This window comes from Opisthorchis viverrini, assembly GCF_000715545.1.
Source record: "Opisthorchis viverrini unplaced genomic scaffold opera_v5_545, whole genome shotgun sequence".
Lineage (NCBI taxonomy): Eukaryota > Metazoa > Platyhelminthes > Trematoda > Opisthorchiida > Opisthorchiidae > Opisthorchis > Opisthorchis viverrini.
In genome coordinates this window covers 108,411-120,237 of record NW_008752208.1, presented here as the reverse complement: position 1 = coordinate 120,237, position 11,827 = coordinate 108,411, and the positions used below count along the sequence as shown (strand labels likewise).

Here is an 11,827-nt window from a genome sequence, read left to right as displayed (position 1 = left end):
GTCAAAAGCGAAACGTTGCCCAGCAATAAATCCACCGATTGTTTACCAAACCCCTCTGAAACGATGACTTCCCAATCGGTCCCAAACATTTTCCAATTGACTGAGTTATAGTCGAGTTTTTTTATTCCAAAGTTTGGCGTGACACGCTCCCGAATAATTATCTTTAGTTCATGACCTCTTGACAACTGGAAGTGTGACTGTTGGGAGTCCCCCCTCCCCAGTGGAGCCACTCTTCCGGCTATCACCGTTTGGACTGTTTCCCGTAGTTGGCCTTTGTTCAAAGAAAATACTACTTCTGTGAAGTGCATCACGAAAACCCAGAACTAATTTGTCATGCACATATAATTTTAAAATAACTGTTGAGTATAGATATCTTTCCTTTCTTCCGCAGGCTGTGTCCAATGAGGCAGATCTTCTAAACAATGCTACTGACTTGCAGGCCAACTTACTCGGTCTGCTGTTCTCTCTTTTGAATGGATCGGCGTCGATGTCTGCTTACTTCGGTGCGCCAGCCCTTTCTGACCCTGGAACGGAGCGCTTCATGACAAAACGGCGCAGACGTGTTGCCTACCGTCAAGCTGTTCAGCCACTTAGTGTCGGTGATTGTTTCTTCGCCAGGTTGATCAAACATCCCAAGTTCAGTGCGACATCTCCCCAAGTTATGGAGGTATGTATTAAATTCGGGTTCACTGAATGTCCTGATGCATCGAGGCATCCCGTAGGCTAATAAGAAAATCATGCTTAATCTTCGGTGTATTTTTGCTGAAATCGTGGCTATTTTAAGGGTGTGTAGTAGTATCGATCTATCTAGATCTTTCCCAGAACTCTCGTTTTTCCTACCTATTGGCCGTGAGTTGTGGTCGAATCTGACTTCCATTAGCTGTCTCGTTATTTGATTCTTCAGATATCAGACACAGTGAAATGTGTAACGAACAGTTGACTCCTTCAGCCTCTAGTTGATATGCTCTTATTTTATAATAACATTTGGTCACCTGGTATCAGCTATATTTCGAACAAGAGAGCGCGAGAGCGTGATGGCGTGCGGGTGAGAGAGCTAAAGTTGCAACGGCCCCACGCTATTTAAAGGGGACTTTCTGACATTGATTGATAGGCGTTAGTGAACACCAGTCAACATCAATCGTGCCTCTATGAAATGCCTTTACAACTGAATGTGTGTAGAATATCATAAACGAGCGATTCAGCTGAGTCTCTCGTGAAAACCAAATTGATTTGCAAATGAGTGTATTTCTCGGTTGGTTGACAAATTGATACGCGCGCTGACAAAAGCAGAATGGGAAGAGACCACAACAGAAGTGCTGGTACGTTCCTGTTGAATTATAGAGCACCTCCTAATCCACAGTCTCCGGACGCTTGCTCTCCAGCAGAGGTTATGATGAACGGACGGTTGAGACTTATCCATGACGCTATCCTACCAATGCTTACGTGTTTTCAATCACCGACAGGAGGAAAGCCGACATTCCGGTCTGGCAACCGTTTGGTTGTCAGGACCTATCGCCCCGGGCACCGGAGATGGCTTTTGGAGTCGTCCTCAAAAGAATCGGTCAGGTGATTTACAGCGTCCAAGTGGGATCATTGATATGGAAACGACATGTCATTCAATCATGGCCGACTGAGTGCCAGATCCCAAAGGCGGAAGAACAGTTACTAGACTTCAACCTGCTGCTTAAAACCTTTGATTTTCCAAGAAGAGCACTAAAAGCCACCACTTCAGATGAGACGTCCAAGACGGATCCATTACTGCAACCGAGACGCCGTACCGGTCGCACCAGAAGACTAGTAGAACCTTTTGAGCTTGACCCACGCCGAAAACTTTACGTTGAACGACCAAAAGCGGGAGGTATCGGGAAGGTCAGATTCCTGAGAGGAACCTCAGAACGCCCGGAACCTACTGCTCCACCAAAATCTCAACAGAAAAGCCGGCAAGCATCCAGGCCAGTCAATCATTCAGTCAATTCAGCAAAAGCCGATGAGTGTTCATGCACGCCACACAAGCACGACCGAATTGATCAGCATTGATCAGGCATTTCATAGAGGCACGATCGATGTTGACAGGTGTTCACTAACGCCTAGCAGACAACCTGAATCAATGTCAGAAAGTCCCCTTTAAATAGCGTGGGGCCGCTGCAACTTTTGCTCTCACACCCGCACGCCATCACGTTCTCGCACTCTTGTTCGGAATATAGCTGTTGTGTTCCATTCTGTGAGTCTTTTTTTCAGACACTGGACACTGGAGCTATTCAGCAGCAGATACCACAGATCGGTGAATCATCAGACATAACACCTGGCGGCACAAAATCTTTCAAAGTTGTACCCCCAAGTGCCTTATAGTCCAAGTGACATTTCCAAACCGGCGGTTTTTCGGACGATTGTTTCCGGATCTCGTGTGATAAGTATAGTTATAAATGAATACAACACTGCAGAGAAATGCTGTCTGAGGGCGCCAACGTACCGCTTCTGTGAATTCGCGAATGTCATGTGAATGTTGATCGTTCAGTCGACTGACGTTCGTTCTCTTGCTGATACGGCGCACTACTCTTGGTGGCTTAAATGAACCCGAGCCATTCACAGAGCAGCTGTTAGTCCCATGGTCGATGAGCTGTAGAAAATACTGTTTGGCGGTAAGCCGACGGTCAGCCGTAAAGGCTGATCGACTTCTGTCCACCACCATGTCAAACCCCGATTTACCACAGTCAGTGCGCATCCGTGCGTGTCATGTGCGTGAGACGATTAGATGGTTCAGTGTGCACAACAGGTCCGTATGCACACCGTACATTCGGTGAACAAAGAGACGCTTAGGCACCTGAAAACAAGGTGGCGTTAGTCAGCAACAAACCCTATGGAACGATTAACAGTTTTATCGAGATTGGCTGTGCCAACCACGAAGCATGCTGCGTGAAAATTGCACAACAACAATTCAACAATTCAGAACGACCAACAAACCGGTTTGGTTCACTCGTTTAGATACTTCAATATCGTAAGCAGCTGTGATACATTCGTGTGATAATTTCGACATCGGAGGCAATTTCGTTCGAAGTGTGGTTCAAAGCGTCAGGAATTTCCACTCTCACAACGTCCATCGACGCATTTTCAGGGCATTCCACCAGGTTTTCATGAACAGGAAGTGATCCATTGGAGCTATTTACAGCACCACGGGAACATGCGGACATGCGATGCAGATCAATTCATTGTGCAAGTCGCACTTACACCTCCCAACACAAATTAAGAGGAAATGCTAAAATTCAACGCGATAATATCCATTTACTTACCGATAATTCGCATCTATTCACACGTCAATAAACCCAATAGTCCTGCAGAGAAATAAGTGAAGTTCATTCACCGGACATGAAATTCGAGTTCCTTGATTTAAAAAACACATCAAAGTATCACGATAATAACATAAGAGTTTCACAAGTGTGCACCAACAGCGGAACCCAACAGCGGAACCCAACAGCCTCCTGACCCATAACGACGAATGTGTTTAATGATATTTGGATGCTATCAAATACAAACACTTTACACAAATGTCAGCTAAACGTCCGTAGTTCCATGCAGTATCGTAGCTCTCTAGAGTTCCAAACAAATGCCACAACTGTGGCACTTTTTTTGTTCAGAATTCCAACAGTTTTCGACCAACTTTTGCTGGAATTCTAGGGATTGGTGCAGGGCGGCACATCCTAGAGGCGAAAATCGGCCCGGTGTGAATGGATTCGGCTCATAATTATTCTCAGTTGCCGCAGGTTTTCGACTGCGAAACGAATTATCCGCAGTTTATTTGGCCGATGAGACTTGAAATGGTAATTTCGTGGCACCTGACTGGGAGAAATAGATAAAGATTGTGTACTGCATTCGTTTACTTTGGCTCACGTTCATCACCAGCATCTACTGACGCCGTCCGCTCTACTTAAACCCGACTAAACGCATACATCTGAAAGATTTCGACTGCCTTTTGACACGCTTGTCTTTGCTCACCTATACTGGGGAACTCATCCGGTTTTAGTTGACCCAGTCATCTAGTTTGGACCGTCAGTGACATACCAGACACTACCGGTGCTCTCGGCCACTCACGAGAAGTGAGCGGGAGCGGATCCGTGACCGGTCGATTCATTTCGAGGAATTCATCGCAAATCAATTCCTCACACAGTTCCACATAAAAGATATCAGCCTAAAAATCCCATCGTTTCATAGTGCAAATTTCTTAAGCCCACTCAGCTGACATAATTTTGGTACAACTGTAGTGACGGTTGAACAGCCAGTCATGTCCGACAGTCTATTGTGTTGTGATGGTTGGTCGTTGGTCCTATTGATGAATTTATGATGTGTAGAACTGATTTGTGGTGAATCAACTGAAGTGAATGCGAACCTACTCACTGGTCCATATCCTCCCCAACCCAAAACTTACCGATAGATTCGGTATTTTTCAATACGTTAGGTTGGACACAAATTATGACAGCTGTACTCAATTATTGTGCAACAAATTGTTCCAGCTAGTGCAAAATGTGTTCAAAATGTTTTCAACCAGGGTACCTTTTAGCAGATGCTGTTGCTTCTACAGGGTAGGTCTGAGTAGGTCGAACCTGCCTTGGTTTGCGGTTTTGTATCGCGTCGTCGCTAGGTGGTCTCATGTGGATATATTGACCTTTCCGTTAAATGGACCAGTTGTCTGTCTTAGGCTTCTTCGGCGTAAATCGTCCTTTCAAAACTGAACGATCGCAAACTAACTACAAGTTTACTTATGACTACGGTTGCGCTTTATGGAGACGGAGTGCAGTGTTCATAACTCGGTTTTCAACACAAAAGTTCAATGTCTTGATGACTTTCGATGCATTGTCCTATTTGTGAATTTTTAACCTCTTCTTCAGGTGCTTTTGAATCAGCTTTTTGCCTTCAAAGAGCAATCCACCATTGAAACAGCTCAAGGGACACTGGTAGCCAGTCCACCTGCCTTACTTATTAACCCCGGTCTCTTACGATGCTTCATAGCCTTTGGAGTTCAAGCGTTCTGGTGTCAAATTAGTTGTTTCGGTGAACAACGCCGCGTCATACGCCCTGAGGATCTTCAGAAACATCTCATTCCTCGAGCTGTTGGCCTCATGTACCTTACGCTTTCCGCTTCATCAACCACTTGTTCGTCGTTGACAGCTTACCTTATTGATCGCTGGCAATTGCTCCCGGTGGCTTTTTCCGCATTCCGCGTAAGTTTGTTTCAAATTGTACAGAATTTACATCCGTTTTATTTACATCAACAGCAATTCTTCTAGAAAGAGAACTGGGTTTCGCTGAGGAAGCTTGTGGAAAACGATTAATAAACTATTCGCTCAATTTATATTCCCCAATTTGTCATTTACAGCAGGAAGGGGTCGAATATGTGCGAAATAATCTGGATACCACCATACCTTACAGTTTTACTGTGTACACACTGGCTTCTTAAAGACCCATTTCATGAAGGCAACGCTCATGATAGTCATAAATGGTAAAATCGGCTCACACAAGATGTATTTTTGGTCAAATCAACTGAACAGTTTTCGCGGGTAAGTAAAGGTACGGTGGTTTTCACTGAATCGGTTTTAAGTGGTCGGATGGGTATGTCGCGAATGGAAAGGTCCCATACCAGCTATCCTGTCGGTTCCTTTTTGGTTATGCCTTGGTGAATCTGCCTGGGTGCGATACTTCTTGAAACTGGCTGGATGAACCACGAATCTGGGGCATTTTGACTTCCGAGGTACAAGCACCTACATGGCTGGAAAATGTTTTCAAAAGTCGTCTGATTACACTAATTTCACTGTAAGTTCTGACGATTGAGACTCCGCAAAGTGAATACACTTCCTTTAGAAGAAAAGAATTCAGAGCCAGTAGGCAATGAAATCATTTGTTTCACCGAGTATTCGAGCCGGCTAAGTGCAGGAGTAACAACATTTTGGCTACACAAAGGTTGGTCGTTCACGGGGTTGAAGTATTGAAATTCAGTACTTCACAAAGACGCTCTTGGTACTACGTCGATACTATGTCAAGAGATTGTGTTAGCAAATACATGTTTTCACTCGTTTCTCATTTCTGATTGTTTTCGGTCTTATACTCTTTATCCTAATCGATCTGCGAAGAGTAGGACATTTCTGGCAGTTGTGTGGCGTTCATCCATATAATCAGAAAATTCGTCGGGGAATCTGAATTGTAGATGCGTACTCTTTTAAAACGGTTGCCTGAAAATTCGTCAGCAACTACGAACAAAGTGAATTTCCTGTCTTTTCTTGTCCTAGAATGATTGACCACTGTCACATTTGATTTTGACACGACGCTATGAATCAGTTGATTTCAGTGTGTTCTGCACCGCGGATGTCATGCCGCGTTTGGCTCACACGATAGGGCTGCTCTGTCCATGTCCGTGACACAGAGGTTCGAGACGAGTGAGGTCAGGCTGTCTGGATGAAACCACCGAGAGCCTGAAACACAATTTAGAGGGCTTACTTCATGCAGGTTGAGGGCAAGACTTTAAGGACAGGAATGATTTTCGGGTCAGTGCAGATCGAGGTTGAACAACGCACTGGTCTAGCTGTATGTTTGGTGTGGTAAAGTACAAATCACCAACGCATGTAACGAACACCGCTTGCACTAAGTCCGAATTCAACCCGGCAGATTTCACAAGCACCTCATTCAGGCATTGACTCACGCGCGATTTCAGGCCTTTTGCATTTTGTATCCATCCATTTCCATAAAGCCCGATCACCCAAGTGAGTCATCTGCCTCTTTGGGAGTCAAGTTATTTGTATTCTTTTGAAAAACACCTAGTAATAAAATAAAGATAAATTAAGCAACTTCGGCTTTAGTTTCCGTGTCCGGCCTTGCCAGTGTGTCTCCGCGAACGTACTTTCCGTACGGGATGCAATCCTTCCCTCATTAGTGTGCATTTTCAGTTCACTATAACCAGTGTGTGGCGAATCCTAACACTGATAAAGTAAAAAAGTATTTCGTTGATCCTCAGTTTTCGTTCACTATAAATATTCGTTCAAAAGGTATAGACGCACGAATGTATTGAGTACGAACTTGTATGAGTGAAGTATCAGCTGTGATCCTCGCAAAGAAGTCGGACCTCAGTTTGTTAGGGAAACAGGTAAATGGTTTAAGAATGCTCCGTGTTCCGAAAAGGTCCTTTGGATCTTAACCGTTTGTCGTAAATGAACCTCCAAGACCGGATGACCGCTTGTTCCACAGGACTGTCGCAACCCGAAGTATTATTTGATATTGTAAGAATGTGGCATTATCACATGCATTTTGACTACGCGCAACTGATGCTGAAAGACGAAAACCTATATGGCTTCATAAAGTCCCATATAGCGATGGGTTTTGAACGTGTTCGCATGTCCAGTTACTGTATTCTGAAGATATTACTTCACTGAAAAGCAAACTTTTGGGGCATCATCACAATCATCGACGTCATAATATCAAAGTAGAACACTGATACTTCCCTGCCGTACAACCATGATTTATTTGAAAGCCTTTTTTTGAATAAAGGAATACAAGTGGACCGTGAGGGGATTTAGTACTAGCCTATAACAATCATTCTGAGATGCCCATACCTCCAGACATTCATTCAGACAATCTGAAGAGAAACTGATGGCAAGAACACCACTAACCTCGATTGGCAGACATATCTTGCAGCGTCTCCAATCAGGCGCAATCGATATCACGCGGTCTCAATCCTGGAATTCGATTAGCATTGACAGCACCCAAACGTTTCGTAATCTGTTTCATAACCTTCTGCCAGCTCAAGGGTTGGTCACCTTTTTGCTTCTATCACTCTGCATTGGACCCGGAAAACAGCACTCCATTCGGCAAACGATGGTTGGGTATACGCAATACATGGCCTAACCAACGCAGCTCCTGGTGCTGGACGCATTATTCAATGGAAGTATCCTTGACACAAACGAAAGCTCGCTTTCTAACTGTCTGCTCGAACAGCCCAAGTCTCACAGCCATACAACACAACAGCGCGCACTGATACACCATTCCCTTTAGGCTCAGAAATATACCGCTTTGGCGCCATAGGTGCTCAAATTAGCAAACGCGACCCGAGCTTTGTGGATTCGTGCATTAACCTCATCTGTCGTACTACAATCAGAACTACTACAACTTCCAAGATGCGTGAAACACTTAGCAAATGCGACTCGAGACTCACTGATTTGTGCATTGTCTTCCGAGATATGTGGCACGCTTCATAACTTCGAATGCCTCTCCATAGATTGTAAGTGGCTTGTTCAGTGGATGAATGTCCACGGGAAAAACCTTACAAATTATGTGTGCGTAGCGCATGCCAAAGAATTTTGGTCAGAAATATTTACGCTTTCTCCTCTTCGAAGACGAGAACGATGTCGTTTGTCTATTCCAGATCGAGAAGATTTTCGTCAGAGGCTATTTGAACTCCGGGGTTTTGAAGGCCTTTCAGTGTTCACCTCATTATCTCGTTTATGACGAAATTAAATAGAAATTGGCTGGCTTCGTTCTGGGAACTGATGGAGTGTGAAGATCTGGTCAACGTAAATCCTACCAGGGTGGAATCCCGCTTACTGTTTTCGAGTCAGTGTTCCACGAGCCACCATAAGGCGACGAAATACCAGTGAGGTCAACAGTCTCGTTACAACCGGGTCAAGCTGCTCCTCCTGTTGTTACCACACCGTCATCGATGCTCCGTAGTCGTCTTGGACAGTCTGCATGCTGGTGTGAAGTCACTCGAAACTGATGCTCGGTTGCGCTTCAGAGGACAGTTGCAGTCAACCCTCAGCTGGTCGCTACGTTTTATTGTTATGTATAAAATATAACAAATAAGCACACGAAACTCGCGAGCGAAAACGCACCCAGCGTGACCGAATCGGTCAAGCAGTGAGGAGAGAACAATTTAGTTGTCAGCTCCGACTTGGAAGCTAAGTGTACATGCTTGTTACTTGACGACTGAATGAGATCATGTTCCACCTTCTGTTTTTCGCTCGCGAGCTTCCTGTGTTAGTTTTTCTTTTTTTCCATACATAACGACAAGACGTAGTTACCGCCTGATAGCTATTTGAAAACAATTTGCCCAAAAAGCTCTTCCCTGAATATATGATTTCTGTTCATTTGAGGCGGCCAGTTTTTTGTTCAACCTCACTGGATGCTTTACTAGCATTGGAGATACACCATCTCCTCTAGTGCTAACACTCACGTCTAGTTTCGTCCCCTATTTTTTCCCTAGTTTCACAAATTTCGGTTTATTTATCTTTTGGTTTGGTTAATTTACTGGTCTATATTGTCCCATCTCACTTCTTCCACACTTCAGGAGACATTTCTACTAAGTCGAGTCAAATGTCCCCTTCCGCTGGATACGCTTGCCGTGATTTTGACGCCGTTACTTATTTTATCTGTTCGGCGGCTCATTTGGTATGATTCCAATGAACAGTCGTCTGCAGAATGTGGAGGAGTTTGGTCGGAAGATACTGAATTGCGGGCGCTCTTCGACGGACTTTGTCGATTGGTCATTGCACTGGATGCCGATATGTTCCTTGTTGCTGCCGAACATGTGTTTTCCACAATAAATGATCAATCTCCATCGTATGGTAGTATACCTTCCGAGATCGATATTCTTGACTCCACTTGGATTTCGTGGCACAAACGTACTGCTTGTTGTATTCGACCGGAACGGTGGCTCATCTGGATGCGCGGCGCAACTGAAACCAGTGAGGAAATTCGATGTCAGATTTCCTTATGTAGTTTATATTTGCTTACGCTGTGTTTTACCGTTTACCGTAGGTTTCATCTGAAAGCATGCAAGCTGACCCACTCATCGTAAGATTGCTGATAGGTTTCTCCCATTATTCTTGACCATAACCTTCCGTATCGTATTCCAAGTTGCAAATGTGTCCGAAAATTTGTCAGATATCGTGGAAACGGAAACAAAAATACGCGTATTGTGTTACGTACAGGCAAAAAGTATACTAAGTTTGTTGATGTGGTATTATTATTTTTTTACCACAAGTTCTGAAATAGGATATTCGTGTTTTTAAGGCCTTATTGAGGAATATAATCCGCTTCTGAATAATACAGCAAGAAGACAGAAACTGGGGAATTTCGACACTACGTTTTTATCCCTTCAGCTGCAATACCATTAAATTTGCGTTGTAAGCAGAGATAAATATGGATAAAACAATGAAACGGAACCAATTCTATGGTGGGCCAATCGATTCCGGGTCTGAATTTCAAGGCAAGCTTGGGTCACGGTCTTTTATGCGCACAAGCGGGGCGGTACTGATTGACCAACGTGTCCTCACTAAAAGCTAACAATTCCAAGTTGCCTTTGCGCAGCAAAATTCTGAATGCTATAGTGGGATTAACTGTGTCGATGAGGCGTGTTTTCTGGTCCCACCCGGTCGATCGACTAGTCCACGTGGCTCAGCGAGGCAAATGTTCCGAGATGCGTTCACGTTAGTTCATCTGCCCTATCTATGTAGGTTACACAGCAGCCGCGTGTGACCCGGTGTATAATGTGTGGGGCGGGGAGATTGAGTACATTATACTGCGTTTATCGGAAATTGACTTGTCTCCTTGATGAGAGCAAGATTAGTTGAGCGTCTGGGTATACACACGAACGATTGCACAGACGTGATCTGTGCCCTAGGGCTGCGGTTAGATGATATCCCCTTATTGAATAGCCAGGTTACGGCAGAGAATCATAACTGCCATCAATGACGTTGCTGTCTCTGATGACTGATTATGGATAGTCAGGATCTCGGTCATGGCGTGTTATGGATGTTGATAAATCTCTCTGAGTAGCCGTTAGTAATCAGAGTCCTTTTTAATAACTTCTCTTTCCGAAGAGAGAGGAGTGCAAATCAATCTGGTGCGGTCGAACGAAGTGCGTGCCGTGTTTCTTTTATGAGCCAATGGAGTAAATCTGGAAAATTGTTTCCATGTCCACGAGGTACATTGAATACTTAAAAGTGCCACCTGGGCGTCTGGCAATGAGAGTTCTGCCTCGAAAGGAACTGAAATGTTTGGATGGAAACCGTCCATGCGGTTGTACAGTTTCCCAAAATGGTCAGAATGTGAAAATTAAAGTGCATTTTGCAAAGCATGGCATCAGAGTGCTGATCGGAAAGCTACCATTCATTCACGCTTAAAAAACTCTTGTACTAGTGATTGGAGCGGACCACCAACTGCTACACCATCGACTGCAGTGAAGCGTCAGAATGTGAAAATTAAAGTGCATTTTGCAAAGCATGGCATCAGAGTGCTGATCGGAAAGCTACCATTCATTCACGCTTAAAAAACTCTTGTACTAGTGATTGGAGCGGACCACCAACTGCTACACCATCGACTGTACGGCAGTGAAGCATTAGTGCCAACACTGATGTTGCTGTATTTGATGATGATGATGATGATGATGATGATGACACCATCGATTCGTTTACATGCTTGGCCCTTAGATTCAAAGCGGAGGAGGATCAACTCTTCAATATACCAAACGGATACATACGGGAATTTCGTGGGCGGTAATAAGGTCGTACAAATAGTCAAAGCTACAAAGTGTCACTGGTGAATGAAGACTTGACGCCCATAAAAACCGTGTTTTTTACTGTCATTTGGTCCAGAATTTGTGCAAGTTCAAAGGAATCCTTTACACACTGCCGTACTAGAGCCTCACGGATAGGATTTAGAATTTTGGCTAACCATTCGGCTAACTTGTAATGAACGGAATCATGTGTAGATGGAATGTGGATCCCATCTGTGTAAACTTTGGGTGCTCCCCGTAAACATGGTGCCGTAGTTCCGATAGATGTGAACCGCT

The 11,827-nt window shown here is 44.4% G+C and overlaps 1 protein-coding gene across 1 annotated transcript in view; it reads left to right on the top strand.

Moving 5' to 3' along the window:
- The window catches only part of T265_11670 (hypothetical protein), a gene marked incomplete at both ends in the record, with an annotated part of 105,211 nt that overhangs the window by 17,974 nt on the left and 75,410 nt on the right, over window positions 1–11,827 (top strand). Inside the window, 5 exon segments of the mRNA XM_009178384.1 lie at window positions 392–667; window positions 1,388–1,566; window positions 1,578–1,956; window positions 4,881–5,213; window positions 9,323–9,719. Coding sequence (XP_009176648.1) covers window positions 392–667; window positions 1,388–1,566; window positions 1,578–1,956; window positions 4,881–5,213; window positions 9,323–9,719 — 1,564 coding nt within the window.